Source organism: Plectropomus leopardus, chromosome 1 (genome assembly GCF_008729295.1).
Source record: "Plectropomus leopardus isolate mb chromosome 1, YSFRI_Pleo_2.0, whole genome shotgun sequence".
Lineage (NCBI taxonomy): Eukaryota > Metazoa > Chordata > Actinopteri > Perciformes > Serranidae > Plectropomus > Plectropomus leopardus.
This window is the reverse complement of record NC_056463.1, coordinates 24,967,622-24,987,284: the sequence shown is the minus strand read 5'-3', so window position 1 is coordinate 24,987,284 and position 19,663 is coordinate 24,967,622. Positions and strand designations below refer to the sequence as shown.

The 19,663-nt window shown below is 40.5% G+C and overlaps 1 protein-coding gene across 1 annotated transcript in view; it reads right to left on the bottom strand.

Annotated features, from left to right (window-relative positions):
- Positions 1–325: 325 nt before the first annotated feature.
- Positions 326–19,663, bottom strand: part of LOC121944145 (putative protein TPRXL) — a 50,335-nt gene continuing 30,997 nt past the window's right edge. Inside the window, exons 2-4 of the mRNA XM_042487842.1 lie at positions 15,664–16,383; positions 2,629–2,810; positions 326–350 (exon numbers count right to left, since the gene is read on the bottom strand). Of these exons, the coding sequence (XP_042343776.1) occupies positions 326–350; positions 2,629–2,810; positions 15,664–16,248 (792 nt within the window). The 5' untranslated portion in view covers positions 16,249–16,383. The remainder of the gene's footprint in view (positions 351–2,628; positions 2,811–15,663; positions 16,384–19,663) is intronic.

Here is a 19,663-nt window from a genome sequence, read left to right as displayed (position 1 = left end):
TCCTCCATCCAAAATAACGCCTTCCCAATTCACCGACTCACTTGGGACCTATTCATTTTCTGTGCTACCTTCAGCAACACATACATACACACACACACACACATAACCACACACACACACAGCCAAGTCCCCAAAGATCCAATTCTCGGAGCATGCAGTAAAAAAATTCCTTCACTGATAGAAACCCCCTTCCCCCAGTGAGGGAGGACACACGCATACACACACACACGCACGCGCACACACACACACACACACACACACACACACACACACACACACACACACACACACACACACACAGGCATGTACAGCATGTCTCTATCCTCTAGCCCACCGTCCCCAGAGGGCCACTGCAGCACAGGGAAGATGGAGCGCTACTGTGTGAGTGTGACATATTCACAGACAGATCGGTACTAATGAAGGATATTACTCTCACGCACATTAGCAGAGGTAAAGAAAAGGTCAGTGTGGAAAGGGAGAAATAGGTGGAAATAAGGGACAAATGGAGAACGATGAAAGGGAGGAGAGGAGTGGAGGAAAGTAGAGAACAAAAGAGAAGGCAATTACATGAAGACAGGAGAAGGGATAGAAAGAGGAGGATGTAGAGGAAGAGGGATCAGGTGAGAGGAGATGTGGTGGACACAGGGATTTTGTTGTGTGCAGACAGTGAGCAAGAGGGAGATTGTGTGTGTGTGTGTGTGTGTGTGTGTGTGTGTGTGTGTGTGTGTGTGTGTATGTATGTAATAAGAGTGTCTGTATGCAGTCCACGTCTGAGAGTAAAGAGCAAGACAGCCACGGGATTTACCAGCACTGCATGGCTGACTGCATCCAGCAACCATAAACGCTCACACTTACTAATACACACAGAGACAACTACGCACACATTCACAGTCAAATATTAAAGGTGAAAAAGTGGGCACTGTTGCCATTTGCCAATTAAGTTCTAAAGTTAAATCCTACTACATGCACACACAAATGACAGGAATTACAAACAGTGCCTGTGTGTGCATGTGTGCGTGTGTGTGTGCCCAAAACAGGAGAGACATGCACACATGTCCACAGACAGTGACACCTGCACCATTAAACAAACCCTGTCCTTTCACTTAGATGGTTAATGCTCATAAATCTGCCAAAAGACAGCTGGCTGTATTTTTGGAATGTCAACCAGATGTGTGCGTGTGCGTGTGCGTGTGTGTGCGTGCGTGCGTGTGTGTGTAAAATGGCCTTGTTCCTTGACAGTGTAGGGGGTCATACAAAGAAAGCTAAAGAAAGAGTGTGTTGATGTTGATGTTGACATCCAAAACTGATGCAGGAGAGTACATAGCACATCATATTTTTTTGCTTTACTGTGAGTAAGGACTGGTTTGATGGTGGGAACGTGTGATGCTGTCCCATTGTGTTTAGGAGGAGCAACTATGTGGCCATATTGTTGGGGTTGGGATTTGAGGAAAGTTTAATCATTTCATCAGAAACCATGGATATCAGGAACCATCTGGAAAGATGGACTTTTTTAAAGCAAACAATGTAAAAAGGCGCAAAAAAGTCTGGAATTACAGAGCACAAGTTAAAGGAGCTGATGGAATCACATTTCACTGGTACACAGCTGTACCTTGTATAATTTCATGTGACATATAAATGATTGACTGATTGATATTTTTACGTGATGGGCGACTGACCAGGTGTCACTATTTGTCGAGTTGGGCGTGAGAACGTGAGGACGTGAGGATGTGAGGACGTGAGAACGTGAGGATGTGAGGACGTGAGGATGTGAGGAGAGGAGAAGATGTGATAGAGTGAGAAGGGAAACCATCAGTATCATTTAAAATGTGATTTAAAGCAGCTCATTAGATATGACGTCTCAGCAATACTTCAGACACTGTGACACGCTCATAGTCTTGTGTTACCCATGAATAATGTATTCATTCATTTTAAGCATGCCATGTTTATTCATCAATAATTTACCCAGAATACCCGTGTCTTATTTATGTTGTGTCGCTCTGCATTTCTCTAGATTTGATTATATGGCTCATTGATGGCTGTTGACTGGATAGTTGATTTATAAATAAACACACAAAAAGATAAGTAAGTACACTTGTGCACAGTATATAATAGCATTTCATTTTTCTAACACCTTTATCTTACAACAGTGTATTTGTTTGTTGCTCTTTCTTTCATTCTTTCTGCTCTATCAGAGAAATTGAGAGACATCAGCGTAACAGTCAGAACGTGGGCATGTCTAAACCCGAGGATTAATCTTGCACAAATGAGCAGGTAAGATGCATCTCACATCCTTGTTTTTGCTGAAATTAACATGCTCAACATCATCTATAATACTGATTCTTCTAGTCCTTATAATTCCGCTAAATCCTAAAATTATGATCCTTATGGGAATAAAGAAAAAACAGAACCACTGTTCATATCAGTGTTGTATGATTCAATGTTTTTAATTAATTGTGAAAATCCCAATATCAGAACGCTATTTCAGATCTGCTCACCATTAATATTAGAACGACTGGCACTGTGTGGAGAGGTCAGATTAAGCAGGATGCCAGGTGATCCACATGCATGAGCGGGGTGACGTGCTCCAGATGTGTATGGCAAGCACTGAATGCAGTGCTCTGATCTTACCTGGCAAAGAAGGAGGCAGCAGCAGAAGTGGTTGTTGAAGCTGTCGTGGTTACAGGTGGCGTGTGGGAAGGAGAGTTTGAATGTGATGCTGAATTTGTGTGTGAAGGAGAGTGTGTGTTGTAGCGGTTCAGGGCAGCCTCAGTCAAGCCGTCTCTAGAGTCCTCAGAGATCATCTGGGAGATCTGACGAGAGACAGAGAGATACATAATGTTTACTCACAATAGTTGACATATTTTCTGTGTTTGTGATTTGTTGCTTCACTGCAAAGCAGCCATTGTTATATATATCGAGGGGGAATGATCCACCCAGGCAGCAACCTAGGGGCTGAAAAATGAAGCCAACGTAGAAGTGCCAAGAACTGCACTTCCTTGAATGGCCACTCAAGGCTGGCTCCTAAACAGATGAAACCCCATGTTAAAATGCCCAACTTTACAGCAGAAATAAACATGTTGATAGCCAGGTACAAAAAAGCCAGGTTTTGATTTTCTATGGCTAATTCCCACATTCACATTGTACGTGACTGAATTTTTTAACTTGTATAACTTTTTATATAGCATTTTTTATGAGGCTTGAAGTTCCACAGGCTGTTTTAGAGATGTTGCTACACTTAATGATTCAGGTCCACCCTTTGCTCCTCAACAGCTCCACTGTCTCATCCACATGAAATGCTGAGCTCAAGGCGTCAAAATGGGAGTCCACATGCCCTCAGGTGTATTTTACGTATGTAGACAGTTAAGAGGCATAAAACGATATTTTTAATGAAGATAAGAACAATATCTTTAAGTTGCCTCAGGTAGTGCGAATAAAAAACAAAACACAGCACACTCACTGTAAGATATCAATAACAAAATTATTTTTAGGTTGTCTGAGGTAGCAAAAAAAAAGTGACAATGACATGCATGTGTACTCCTTTACAGGCCTGTTTATTTTCTGAGTTTCTGCTGACTTTGTACCATATTTTCTACACTGAGCAAATAGAGTTGGAACGGTAGGTTGCAAGTGCGAGCTGACAGTGTTGTGCACGACAACTAACATATTCACCTGCTAGTGAGGGACATGGCTGTGAGCCTGCCTGTCTGTCTGCAGTGGTGCTGTGTGTGTAGTTGTGTGTCAATGAGGTGGCAAAGACGGCACAGTTGCTATTGATACTGTTGGCAGTGAGTATCTAATACTAATTTTTAGTATTGATAAATAAATGAGTATCGATTTTTTTGAAACCCTACTGTGTAGATGTACTTGCTCAAGATAAATAACATAATAGGAGTTAAGTTTATGATTCTCAAATTTACATTTTTTTCTGGAGTCAACACATTGTGTGAGTGACTATAGGAATGACTAGAAAGAGAGAGAGAGAGGTCATTGTCCATCATTTTCACCCCTCTTCTGTTTTCTCTCTTGCACTCGGGCAGGTGTGACAAGAGTTTTATTCCTGAATGACTTTGATCATGCTGACTGTATATATGTCCATCATGACAAACACATACACACGTACACTGCAGTGCACTACAGTATATCTCTGACCTTGTCTTTTCCAGATGGTCAGATTACAGATTCAGGTCAATTTGTTTCCCGTTTTAGAATATCTTGATTGTGTATTCTGATGGAATTTTGGCTTTAGAAATACTGAAACAATTTACAGAATATTTTTCAAAAGAAAAAACATGCAAAACATGTCAAATCCCCCTTTATCACTTGAATTTAAATTTAATATCTGACATCAGTTCAACTTTTGATAAGGAAATTATTATCTGATGACTGTCTCATATTCTTATCTAGTCTCCTGCCATCAGGGTAGGAGACTTTTTTTGATTCATGTTCATTTCAAGTGTGTGTGTGCGTGTGTGTTTCCCTTGGCAGACAGACAGCAGATAAGCTCTCCACTGATCACACTGAGCCAGCAGCAGAATGTTGTCTGGGTCCCAGATAGACACAAACAAACACACCCTCTCTCTTTAGTTTCTCTCATTTAACCTTACGCCTCCTCCTTTGCTTCCACTCTGTCATTTCTTTTCCTTCTCTCCACTTCTTTTTATCATTGCCTCTAACCTATTCAATTTCATTTTCTCTGCCCCTTTGCTCTGCCATCTTAGGCTGCTCACATTTGTCCTTTATTATTGAATCATCCTTCAGGGCATTTGTCCTTTATTAGATAGAATTCAGGCAAGGAGGACAGTGGGGACGGAGAGAGAGAACTATGAGCTTATAACACTGTACAGAAATGAAATTTGTAGTGCCTCTGTGAGTTACTGGGTATATGTACAATAACTTTATCTTTGTATGCACTTGCCTACATAGCTATCTTTAATATTTGTTTTAGCCTTTTGCCTTTTTTTACGCAGCTGATGTATCGCCATGTTTCTACAGTAACCCAGAATGGATAAACCAATCACTGGGTCATTTGCGTTTTCCCATCAGCTAGTGCAGTTCACAGCCTATCCGTCATGAGAGCATCGCAAAAACACGGATTTGTTACAAGTGAAACGGCTTTATTCAGTGTTTTCGCCAGATTAAATCACCTGGTCCATTTGTTGTGGAGAAGAAGAGACTTCTGTGGTGGTTGGCTCCCAGTTTGAAATCTAAGCAATGAACACTAAAGAAATTCTAATCTGGAGGAGTTTCAACCTCTCTGCAATCTTCACCGCTAGATGCCACTAAATTCCTCTAAATCTTAGACACTGTTCCTTTAAAGCCACATATAGAGTGGACTTTTATTTATGAACGCCCACTATATTCAGACTCTTGCCAAAAGGAATTCCCACAATGTTGATTAAACCATTGCTGCAAGGGAAAACTCTGTATTTGTCAGTATACCTTAGTAGTGGTGGCAGGTCTCTTATTTATTTTAAATTAGTTTAATTTTTGTTGCCTTCATCAGTTTGGCACTGCTTTTAATTTTTCTGACCTAATACTTCGTTTGTATGTGTGTGATTCTGATATTTTTTTAAATACTATATATGTTGACAATTTGAAACAAAAGTTTTTTTTAGAGTCCTTAGCAATACAGCTGCATGACAGAAGATAAGTTAGACAATCTTAAGAAGCGTTGAAGAAAAAATTGGAGTGGATGCTTTAGATAACAAAGAAAGGATCAAAGTCAAAAAAAAGACAAAGACAGTGCTGCTGGTGGTGGGGGAGCTGCAGCAAGCTTTGCATGTCATACCACATGCCGGCAATGTTTATGTAATTGCTCTCACTGTCAGAGGGGGACAACAACAGTTCCTCACACCAGCGTTAAGGTTTTGTTGCTTATGTGTGTGGGGGTCTTTGGTCGAGAGTGAGAAGATGCTTGAGAGAAATACAAAGGCATTTCAACCGCTTTGTATGAAAGTGTGTGTTGCACTTTGTCACTGTGTGCACAGGTGTGTGGTCATATGTGTGTGTGTGTGTGTTTGTGTGTGTGTAGGTGACCCATTCGTGAAATAGATATGGATTATTGATTATAGTTCTTTATGTGCTGCCAGCAGCCAGACAGCAGAGCACCTAAATCATCACCCCACGCTCCAATGGAGGAATGATAGCCTGTGTGAGACTAAGTCTGTGAACATGTATGGCTATTGTGAGCATTTCTGAGTGTGTTCATGTGTCTGCATTTCTCTGCACCTGTGTGTATGTGTGTGTAAATCAGCTCCCCTCTACGTATATTTACTGCTGAGGGCTCCTGGGGTCCAAGCACGCAGCCCACTGCCTTGATAAATTACCTATTGTAAATGAGATGCCTCTATAGTTTATATACGTCCTCTCTGTGCACCGACATGCATTTCAAATGCTCAGGCTAAGCATGCTGTCCCTGCATTATTAAAGGAGTTGTGAACATATGGAATAAAGGTTCAGTGAGCTACATGGAATACCTGCACATTTGTACTGGCTACTCATTTATCCTTATAAATGGGAGGAGGAAAACAACCATGGTGTGGGAGAAATGTCCCTGTGGAGGGTTAGTATAATGTGGGCTTAAAACTAGAGTAAAGGTGGTTGAATAATATGTAGCGGTCAGCAGCTCAGTGTGCAGAGAAAGGATAGACTCTATGTTTTATTCAGCTGCACCTTCCATGGATGCCAAAAAAGTGCAATAACCATATCCTCATTCATTTTATACTATCACAAGAGTCCAAAAGGTTTGCTGTGCTTCTCTGCATCTGAAACTGCGGTGTGCTGATGGGTAATTATGCTTCATGCATCTCATTAAACCAGCTATTGTAAGAAAGCTGTCAAATTAGTTCTGCATCTGAACCACTGCGCACAGAGAATAGATGGATAGTATTATTATTTCTCCATAGATTGGATTCCTTTTTTCCTACCATATATTTTTAATTGGAAACCGGTATTATACAAATATCATGTGCAGAGTACAAATCTGTGCTCTTGAAAATGGTTTTCCCCCTTTTTGCTTTGTTAAAACTGAGAAATGTAACAGCACCTTTCTCTAACCCCCAAACTCTCAGAGAAAGACAGGAGCGCAAAAAACCCAAACAAACAAATAAATAAAATGAATCAAGCGCGCGCACACACAAAGTGAATAAAACAAATAAAATTTGGAAGAAAGTACAATAATAAGGATGCTCACGGTACTTACTTCAAAGAATGAATCTACTGAAAATCAGTTGGGGTCCAGAGAAATAATAGAAAACATTGGCACCTCTTGAGGAGTATTGTATCTGTACTTAATACCTTTAGGATATCAATCGAAATGGGGCGCCTGGTGGCTCAGTGGATAAAGCAGCGCCCCATATACAGATGTTGTGTCCTTGCTGCATCAACTGCCCTTTGCTGCATATCGCCCTCCCTCTCTCTCCCCCTCTCACACTTATATGGTCCTGTCAAATAAAGGCAATAAAAACAAAAAAAAAATCATCTTAAAAAAAACAACATATCAACCAAAATAACTCAGTACAAAGTCAAACAATGACTGCTGTTAAAGATCACACTCACACAGAAATGGCTTGACTGTTGTTAAACCCATTAATAACCATAATAAGTAACATTAGCTGTGTAAAGCTAATAGCTAACTCTGTCACAGTGTGTGTGCAGCCAGACAGTTTTAACAACCCTCTCCTGCAAGGAGCCCCCACTCCCGCCATAGCAGCTACAGCCCATACAGTCTGTGATGAGGTAAATTGAGGGATGTGTATTTGACAAAGCTGGCAGATCAGTGTGCCTATACGCCTATAGTATGGCTATACTGCATGCCACTACATTTACATTATGGATATCAAATGAAGTACTCTATTGGTAACAGTATCACTATAAAGGTACTGGGATTGTATTTTTTTTAAATGATACAGATCCCTCACCAGGAAATAGAAGGTGGATTTGTGCTTTTCCAGTGTAACAGAATACATCTACGGTGTATGACTGAGGCAAATGCAACAACATGAGCATCTTTCTTAGTAAGACTAGCTGATATGAGCAGTACCCCAGAGATGACAGAACAAATTCCTGCATGGTCTCCTGGTTACTGCTCTGATATGGATGGCACTTGGGGGTTATGTAGTCATGTAATGAATTGTGTTTTTGTTGTTTGTCTTTGTTCTTAGGAGGTCATTACTCTTTTTCCTTCTAGACTTTTCCCCACAAGGTACACAGGCTGAGTTTCTCTCTTTACATTCTACCATAAATTAAATTAAATTACTCTGGATGAAACTTTAATGATCCCTATGGGGATATCAGGTCATCGAAGCCAGAGACACAGATCTGGAAAACACCAGGGCAGAGAGAGTGCTGAGTATAACAGTGAAATCATTAAAAACACAGCATCTGACCGTCATGTTTTCATGTCACCTCATTCTGAGGTTGTACCTGTCAATGAGAGACTTTGATGAATGTGAGATCAGATTTCCCCAGTAAGACAAGATAAAAAATAAACACTTAGACACTTACTCTGTCACTCTCAGCCCTCCTCTTTCTCTGCACTAGAACACTTACCCACACCTCTCTATCTCTGCTTTTAGAAAAAAGTAAAAGCTGCCTCATTCATCTTCATTACAAGACAAACGCCATTTCCCAAGTCCCCACCCTCCTCATCTGTCACTTTTACATTTATTTTATTTTTCGGTCCTTTTTCAACCACATACTGCAGGCAGCCAACATAGAATTTGTGCCTAGAATTTCGGGTTTGTATCAGGAAGATGAAAAAGGAAATGATGTGCTTGTGTGTCCATGTGTGTGGTCCTGCCTGCTTTTATCAGGGGGATAGACACAATCTGTAAAACAATCTAAATGCTTACTGCAGCAGAGAGGAGGCAGAGAGAGAGCCTGGCCTTTCAGAATGGAAGTGGGAGAGAGACACTAAAAAATAACTGAGTGATTGAAACAAGGTGTTTATTTAGTCTGCATTAGAGATGGAATTACATAAACAGAGTATATGTGAGACAGAGGGAAGAAATAAGCAAAGAATTCAATAAACAGTCATGAAAAATAGACAACACACAAGGAAATGACATGTCGGGAGAGTGGAGGCAAAAAAGAAATGAAAGAGTGGGAGTAAATGATAGCTATACATAGAAGGAGAGAGAATAAATGTGAGGCAGAGGAGAGTGTGATAGAATATCTAATTCCTATCTACATATGTGCAGCATGTTGCATAATCAAATCTGAAACAGCCTCAAGGCTAAATACTGCGTGCCAAAAGACAGAGAGAAAATAGTGACAGGAAGAAATGTAGTTTTATGTACATTCACTTTGCAGCACAGATGATTTTATGGAAAGCAGAGATGATAAGTGCTTTCTAAAACTCTCATGATTCAAAGGATATTACTAAAAACACTACTTTTTCAATCATGCATGCACTTATTTTCTTATTTCTCTTATTTTATGCAGCAACACAAAACTACACGTCAATGCTAAATGCTGCCCTCTCTTGGCAACTGAGCATGTCCACTTATCTCTCATAAAGTAACTCAGAGGGACCTTGGCTGGAGTAATTAATGGAATATGCATTGTTTTGTAAGTTTGGTGTGCTCGTCAAGATTTATTTAAGCTTATAAAATCGGAGACACTAAACTGCCTTAGGCTGTTCTCTTGTACCCTTTGTGTGTTTCTTTATAAGAAGTAATGCACCAATATTATAACATATAGCACATAATCATGAGCCAGTAATTTGTGTATAAGAGATGAATTTGGGAAGGCTGTGATCATGTGACCAATGCACTTATGGGAACAAAGAAGGAAGCAGTCTATTAAGAAGGCAGGTTCGAGAGGTGGATGGGTCACAAAACCCGGGACTTTCCCCCAGGACTTATGCTAGGTTTACAGCTTTGTTTACCCATTTGAACACTGAGCCAATCAACCAAAGTCAACCTAACCACAGAAACTTTACGTTAAGCACATAGTTTCATTTGTGAGGCGCTAATTCGACAGATACCATACAATCCATTGAATGAGGATACGTTGTCCATCTATGTGCTGTTATTAGTCTTCACTTGCAATTGCTGGCCAGTGTGCAACTACACTGGAGCAACCGGACCACTGTACTCCCATTACTATGCCAGACCCATGACAGACAGTAGTGGAAAAAAGCGCTGCTCTTTCACTTTCCCCAAACAGACTTATCATAGTAGGATCATAGTAGTGACCTTCAGGTCACAAACTTCTCTAACCTATACGCCACCACTGCTGCCCTAATTAACCCATAAGGATATCCAGCAAAGTTGGACAGTGGTTGGCAATGGATGGTTAGCTTTGATTTTGTACAAATTGTAACAGGGAAATATTGCAAACCTGTGTGTGTGTGTGTGTGTGTGTGTGTGTGTGTGTTGTATCTCACATTCTGTTTCTCTGTGCAAGATATACAATTAAAACACACACACACACACACACACACACACACACATACACACTGGTGCAACAAACAGAAACAGTGTAAACACACACACACAGGCACACACAATATAAACCTGTTTTCAATTAGCCGCCTGAAGGACAGAGAGAGGGCAAAGAGACAATGTTAGATTTGTTTTTTCCTGCCAGAGAGAGAGAGAGCGCAAGAGTAGCACAGACACCACCAGCACTAAAAGAGACCAAAAAGTAAATTAACTGTAAATTGACAGTTTTTGCCTGTTCCAGGGAACAGTAATTGCAAATGTGACACAGTTGGCTATGCTACAAAAGGACAGATGGGTTTTTGTGTTGTTTCATTGGTAAAATTAAAGACCTATATATCATTGAGCACACTGTTGTCTGACCTCACCCAGTGGTTTTAAAGTCTGGACCTTTGGTCTGCACTTGTGACCATCTTGGTCAGTAACTGGACCCAGGAAATTAGCATATGCTGGATCCTCTCAATATGTAGACTGACTTAACAGATTAACTAATTTCCATATCCACTGCTGTGCCATTTACATATATAGTCCATTATGATGTATTTCATACTACAAACACTTTCCTGTGTTTGTACGTGTTTTTGTTTGATTTTATTCTGTGTGTTATTATTGAGTACGATATTATTGACGATAAATTTTACCTTGAGCTGTTAAACCTTAATATGTGTACGATAGCCAGTCTGAGGCAAGCTTGGGGTTAGATTGGACTTTTTGCCAATAAAACAATCTGCGTTAATCAGTGATTAAACGTGAAATTACTTGAAATCCATTAAAAAGAGTTTGTGACCTTCACTGGCTCACCAATCCCAGTAAACTACCTGGCAGATTCACACTCACTCTGTTATAATCAGTCTTCCTTGTTCTGACTGATTCAGCATTTTCCATTTGTTCTACACTTCTTGTGGGACCAAAAGGAAAAGTCGCAATAAATATAAAATACGGAGGTTGTCACCCCTTAGATGGCTGACCCAGCAGGATTTTAATGTCGACTACACTGGCAGACGGGTCTCTTCCATTCTCTGTCTACCTCTGCGTCCTTCCTCCCTTCGGTCTCCTCTGTTTCTTGTTGAGCTCCTTCTGAAGGTGACTAACTGTAATTTATTAAGAATAATAGTAATTACATCAAATAAGACCATACCAGTGTTGCTATTGTCAGTATTTCTGAAGCGCAAGACCACATTTCCCATAAAACCCTCTGATTCTGGGTGCAGAGTTTCAAGTGAAACCCTACTCATTTTCCCTGCAATCACTCTACATGTGTTAGTTTTCTCGTTCTGCATGAACATGTTGGAAGAGGTTTTTCATTTTCCACCATAAGATCATCTGAAAGCTCCACTGATGCAACAACATGAACAACAATGTTTTTATGCTCTTAAGTGCACAGCAGTGAAGCAACAACATCCAATTCTGTGGCAAAAAGGAAATACAGAGCAGAGGTCGCTTGACATCTCAGCAGTCTGTCCATATACACGAATATAATAAATGGTCTCCTCTCTCTCGTATTTTCGACCCATCTCTCGAACCTTCTCTTCATCCTCTCTGCCCACATCTCTCTGTCTGTCACTCTAATTGCTCTTCATTTTCTCGTTTTTACTTTCCGTTTGTATTTTTTTGATCATCTCCCTGCTCAGCTCCTCCCCCTTTGCTTCCTCTCTCGGGGGTAAGTCTAAACAAGGGTGATTTATTATTGTGCTCTGTTTCTCCTTTCCTGCTGAAACACCATTACTGTCAAAGCCCAAACACAAACACTCAAGACTTGCTAACATTTCAAGCCTCCCAACACAGCCGCAAACTAAAACACAGAACACAGAAATACACTGGTAAATGCATGCACACATGCAAACAACACATACTGTACGCAAAACAGAGCCCATTTGCACACACACTTGCACACAGATGCTGAAATACAAGTTGTTTTAATGTACATGCACACAAAACAACACACACACAAACAAATACATATTTAATGGATATAAATGCATTAAAAATGTTTGTTTTTTTGCTTTCTTTCTTGCTAGCTAACAGTGTTAAGTCATCTAAACAGTGTGATATTATGAAAGGCAACAAACATCAAATAAAAAACCTGAAAAAAAGATGTTGTTTTTAAGAGAAACATGTTTTTTAGTTTTTTAAAAAAAGCAAAATCAACGCATTCATGAATACTGTAGACCGCCAACATGAGGCAATTTATCCAAAAATAATAAATAAGCAGAAGTAAAGGGAAAAAAATTAAACCAAAAAAAAATCAGTCATAATTATGTGATTATTTGAAATTAGGCAAGAAAGAAATGCTCTTTCAAATTTGAACACTTTCATTGTCTTTTCCACAGAGACATGCCAGAATATATAGAGGCTGTCATGCCTAATTTATTTCTGACCAGTAGGAAAAGATAACGAAACAATTCCAGAGATTGGACAAAGTAATTTCCATCTATGACTCCATATCTCTGAATCTAATTCAAGTCATGAGCTGCATAAAAACAATGTGAGATGGGAAACAGAAAGATAGAAGAGGGGCTGAATGCGAAACACACAAAGTATGAGAAAGACGGGAGAAATAATAGGGGAGAGGGAAAGAAAAAGGCATAAGGAATAAGTAAAGAGTGTGTGTGAAAGAATGAGAGTGAAGGAGTGAAGGGGTACTGGGGGTGTGTGACATAGAGTCCCTAGAGTTCTAATTATCACTGTATGAATTATTACATCTGTAGAACACGTTCATACATACACACACACACACACACACACCTCTGGATCTCCCCTGCAGTCTCAGCTCTCCTGCCTCCCTCCATACACCTCTAGACCACACATCACCTGAGGCGTTTTCTCCCCCCTACTATCTTCCTCTGTTGTCTACTTGTGATTCCCCTCTTCCTAAAATTCATTCTTTTATCTCCATTTTCACTTTGAGTCACTTCTACACTTTACATCATGTCTACTTAATGCTTTATGTCCTGCCTCGCTCCTGTTAAAAAAGACGACATTTGCCTCTCTTTCGAACAGAGATGTTATTGAATCCATGAATTCTATGTCCATTATTGAGTCCTCATCGGGATCTCTTTTAGGGGAGAAACAAACTTCACAACGTCTCTTTGCAGTTTAAGATTTTTGATTAACTTTTTTTGTAGCTAGTCCCTTAAAGGAACAGTGTGTGAGATTTAGGAGGATTTAGTGGCATCTAAGGGTGATGACTGCAGATTACAACCTGCTGAAACTCCTCCATTTTTAAATTCCTTCAGTATTCATTTGCTTAGGAGGATTTTACCAGGACCACCAAATTATCCACAGAGGTCTCTTCCTCTCCAAAACAAATCGACGAGATGATTAAAACCTGTAAAAACGCTGAATAAAGCAGTTTCACATTACAAATAAACGTTTCTCCTACGTTGTTTGGCATGTTGCAGATGGGCTGCTAGCCCAGGACCTGTTAACTCACTGAGTGCCAGCCCTATTATATAATGGAAAGTGGCTTGTGCCAGCTTTTCTGGCCATTTTGAGTCATCTTTCAAGACCCACAGAATATTTTGTACAAAGACTCTGAAAACACCAAATTGCTCAAATGAAAGAAGAAACTCTCTTTTTCGTCATGGAAAAAACGTTTGTTTGCACCTTGTTCCATTCTTGATTTATCTGAAGTTGAATAGAGGCTAGTTTCATCAAAAAGACCATTTTTTTTCTAGAAAGCTGAGAAAAATGCATTTTTGTGAAAGGGAGTCTGTCAAGCAAAACAGTGATTTGAATGTTATAATTTTGCCTTCAATTACATAAAAGACATCTGAAAATTGTATTACAAATGTGTGTTAATGTGTAAATATACAAAGTACATCACAATGCAACAAATCAGCTCCAGTTCCAGAGAGAGAAAACCCACAAAATAGAACCGGAGTCCTCTTCCAATATTCCTACCTGCAGTATTCGGGCGACCGGGCCTGCTTTGAACACTCATTTTTTCAAATGACTGCGGGACACTCAGTCAAGAGCGGGGGGGGGGCAGATCCATGAGAGTTTCTTCCAGCGTCCGCTGGCGCATCACCTCCGTACAGATTACTCTGCTCTCTGATCCCGGCTACTCCACTTCATGTTTTGAGCTACCGTCTTTTGTACTACAACTACGAATCCCAGCAGCCCCAAAATTACACACAAGGAGCGTGAGAGTGCCCCCTTGTGCCAGCTGCAGAAAACACACTTTGACGTATATATACGTCAATGGCACTCGAACGTTGGCTTTTGAATGACATATATATACGTCAGTGGCATTCAATGAGTTAATAAATGCTCAATATTTTTCTGTGATAACTTAATGTGTGCTAACCTTATCGCTGATCCAGAAATACAGGAGGTTTTTATCGACTAATTATCAGCAGAGATCCCTCCCTCTCTGAACGGACCCAATGATTTAAACCGGATAAAAACACTGAATAATGTAACCTGTTTTACAAGTTAATGTTTGTCCGACACTGTTCATTGTGGAGGAGCTGCAAACTACTGTGGCCAACACAAAAATGTATAATCGTGAATGGCCCTATCTAGAGCCAGTGTTTGGATTGTCTGTTCTGGGCTTCTGTAGAAACATAAAGGGGATCTCTGTAGACGAGCACCCGCTCCCTATGTAACAATTTTAAGGTAACAAAAATGCAGTGATTCTTATTTTTAAGGTGATTATACGCTAAAGAGAACATACTTATCGTATTATATTAGTTTCTGCCAAAATATCCCTCTCAATCCTACACACTGGACCTTTAAGTGAGCGCTTCTACCATTGAGGAGAAATAAATGTATAAAGCAGGACAGACTTTAATATGTCTTTGATAGTGTGCAGGAGAATAGAGAGGAGCCTGTCTGTTTATGTTGAACACATCATCTCAGAGGTCAGGTGTTATCAGTGTCAACTCTCCAAAAAAGGTCTCACTACCAAAGGTAGCTGCACCTACAAGCTGAAAAATTAAAATGTTACAAGTCCTGTCTGTCTGTCGGAATCCTATCAAGAGATGTGTTCATCTGCAAGCTTGTAGCCTCTTATAGTTTGTTGTAATTATATAAGACCACAATTAATTGTTTTAGTTTCCATGGTAATATTTGCAATATCCTCATGAGAGTAACTCTACACATTTTTCTGTGTGACTGCATGGTTCACAGACACACACACACACACACACACACACACACACACGCACACACACACACACACACACACACACACACACCTTTACAGGTGTCTTACCTGGTAAGGATAGAGGGTAACGCCTCCATTAGTTCGGTTCAGGTGCTGATGGGCCTGCAGAGCTGCTGTACTCAGTACTGCTCCACTCGCATTACCACTATTATTGCCAGGGCTGTTTACTCCAGTCACTGGGTGCTGTTGGGCACCAACTTTTCCCAAACTGGGGGAACCATTTCTTCTGTCCCCCCCACCTCCAAGCCCCAGGGAGCTGGGCTTGGACCCGAGTCTGTGCCCTGGGCCTTGAGGTTGCTGGTTTGTGGGAGCACAGCTGCCGGATGTTTGCCCCACTGAGGGACTCCCATGGCTGGCGTTGGATGTTCCGTGGCTTGGGCTTGGCGTTGGGGTCTGGCTTGGGCTTGGGGATAGTGACTGTGAAGGCGGGTGTGAAACAGCAGCAGCAGCTGATGAGGAGGAGGAGGAGGAGGAGGAAGGAAGAAAAGGAGGAATCCAGTCTCGTGATGCAGGACCTCCTGGTGCTGCTGATGCTCCCACTGGACCTGAAGGTCCTTGACATCCATATCGTCCAATCAGGGCTGGAGGGGAAGAGGGGGGAGACAAATCCCATTGGTCAAGGGTGAGGACCATGCGCACGGCTTCCTGTTTGAGCTGAGTTAGGTGAGTGGCGCAGACATCACAGCGGCTGTCACGTTCGTTCCACGCCCGCCGAGAGCTGTTGGGCACCTGAAGCTTATCATGGAGGAGGAGAGAGAAAGAGGGATCCTGGAAGGAGAGAGAAACAGAGAGCCGAGATTTAGATGGATGTCTGGAGGAATGAGTGAGAGCAGTATAATGCAAGAACCGCATGTTTTGGAGAATGTAACTACGGAAAACGGAGAGGAGAGGAGAGGAGAGGAATGATAGGCGTGTTGAACAAATCATGACTATGAATATTTATAGAAAATCCAAGAAACATTGCATCGTAGCCCGGGGGAAGATGTGTTGAGAAACACACACACACACACACAGAATGACGTGCAAAAGCAAGTACACACACAAAAACGCACGCATGCACACACACAATCACACACTACATCCTTTGGGTCTAAAAGGTAAAAGTGTCACTGGAGCTGGCAGCAAGTAGAGTCCTTTAATACAGGAATGAAAAAAGAACTGACCTTCTACTCACTCTCTCTTTTCCTCACCCTTCTTTTCTTTTTCTGCATGGGTTGTTCTACATTGCAGCCTGACATTGTGTGTGTTGAGTGCATGATGTGACTTTGCACCTTTGAAGCATCTGTAAAGCATCTTGGTGCAATAGGTAATGAAAATATAAAAGAGCAGCCATTTATTTTTCTTCACACGAGTTTAATTGCTTGGCTATCAGTTTCTAGCACTAGGAAATTACAAAATGTATTTCCCATAAAAAGGGAATAAAAAGTATTTGATGAAGAAGGAACAGCTCTGTAAAGATAATGTGAATGATTTCTTGTTCATTCATTTCTTGGAGATGAGTTCAAAATATTTAAAGTAAATTTACTTAAACAGAAGCACTCAAATAAACCCTGACATTTCGAGCATTTTCAGTTGCTTTCAGCTTCTCATTTTTAAACCCATTTTTCCATTCTTTTGTCACTGAATTGGTAAAGCATGATATTAAATGCTAATGGTGCACTTTCAGAAACAAACCTTGGATGATTTGTAAAGACAAATTAGCACTTTTGTTAAAAACACAACAAAAAAAAAACTTCAACAAAATACCACCTTGATTTCAGACACCTTGGGCTAATTTTAACCTTGCAAATGCAGCAACAGAGTGCAAGGCATTAGGTCAGGGTTACACGGATTGTGTATACATCGATGTAGCGGTTATAACTGACCCTAGCAACTTGTGCTCTTCAACATTTCCAATGTTTCTGCACTTAAATCACTGTTTACATCAGATATTACCAGTATTACCGGTAGTTTTGGAGGTATGATTGGTTTTGGTTCCCAAGTGACATTTAAGCAATAATCATAAGCCTGCTATGGAAATTAAACATTTCGGAAAAATCTCTTAAAAGCTGCTGATATTGCACTAACAACTTTGGGCAAAGCTGGAACCGAACCTGCGGCTGTTGCGCCAAGGACACTGCCTTCATATATGGGGCACCTGCTTTATTCACTGAGCCACCCGACGCCCCCGGACCATGTGACTGTTTTTATTCCAACAACTTCAGCCAGGTTAGCAGGTTTCCAAGAACATTCAATATAGTACATATCAACATTCAAGAAGCTGGAAAGTTTTTGAGATAAAGGCTTGACGGACCAAAAATATCTAAACATAAAAACTTAACCACCTGAAACACTTAATGCATTGTTCTGTCCTTGATTTCTCTCATTGTGTTAGTTCACTGGTGTTTTGGGCTGGTGAAGTTGTGTGTATGCATCCGTGTGAGCAATCCAAGCGTACTTTCTTGTGTGCAGAAATCCGGGTATTTGTCCAATTTGTTTGCGCAGTTATCTGTGCCCGTGTGCACAAATGCATGTACAGGTATTTGTTACGTGTGTGTGCACGTGTGTTTTTCCAGACTAATTGGAGCCAGTCACACAGAGCAAAGCTGCTCTAAATCTCCTGCCACGACTCTCTGGTCTAAATATCAAAGTTAACAAGCAAAACACATGCACACACCCGAAACACATCTGTGTCTAAAGCTCATTTGACCCTCTTAAAATATTTCTCCTGCAAAGCATATCTGACAAAAGGTCATAAAATAGGAATTGTTATTCCTTGTAAAAGTCTGGCTTTACTTAAGGCTCTTCAGACTGATGTTGGGGTTAAAAGGACCAAGTGTGACGTTGTGAGCTAATTGTCAGTGTTGATGTAGCGTTAGCATGTTATCAGCAAGTGTGTGTCTCTGTACTTAAAAAAAAAAAAAAAAAAAACATCTGTTGAAGGTGGTGCCAACTCACTTCATAACTGTAATTATCATCATGCTTTCAACCAGTCCTCCTCTTCTGTAACACTAAGGCCAGGTGTCTGTGTAGGCTTTTCCCTTTTCTGAACAAGTGATAGTTTCAGCCAGTGTTGTAGTCAAGTTAACCGTGATCAGTTCATGACCAATACTTTGAGGAATTGAGACTGAGTCAAGACGAAGACTAGACCAGTGCGAGTCCCACACTGCATGACACACTTGTGCTTGCTTGACGCAATTGATATGAAAGATCTACATTCCCATAAAAATACCCAGAAAACAAATGGAAATTCACCTCTTTTATTGCCATACTGTATAGATTTGTGTATATATAAGTGTACCATGAGAGATGTCTTGATATCCGGTATCTATGACCAAACAAATACAAACAATAAGAAGATTTTAATCAACTTTTATTTTATTATTTTTTCATTTTATTCAACACTCCTTTTGGCACAGGCAACTTAGTGGTTGTGGTTTTGACCGTCTCTGAAATAAAATCCCGAGTCCTAATTTGTCTGAAACTGCGGCAAGTCCCAATTAAAATGAAAAAAGTGGTCTTGAAACTGGTCTTGAGACTGGTCTTGAGTGTTACAACAGTGGTTTCAGCATAGAGCATATGGTTATATATAAAAATAATGCTACTTTAAGTTTGGGTAAATGGTAAAGACCTTATCTGAACATGTGTAGTCTCCACAAGAAAAAGGGTTACTTTTCTATCATTTTACGTGATTCTGCTGTGCACATTCCTCCTAAGAGATGACATAAAATCTTCTCTGTCTCCAAAACTGCTTTCTTTTGAAAGACTGCTATTACCAGGTGCTCCTGCATCTCACAAACAGAGCCATCACATCCACCATCTTCTCAATAACTGTCATCCAAGAAAATGATCCACATTTGCAGCTGCATTTTCCATCTGATTGATTTAACAACAGAAACAAAACAGAATAGTTTAACCATTAACATCTAATAGGAACACACAAACAATCTAATCGCTACTAGTGAAAACAGCAAATACAGTTGTTGAACATGCTGGGGCTTTCATTTGAATATGTCAGTGTATTGTGCCAGGGAAAAGGCTGGGCATGTACAGGATTAATCAAAGTGAT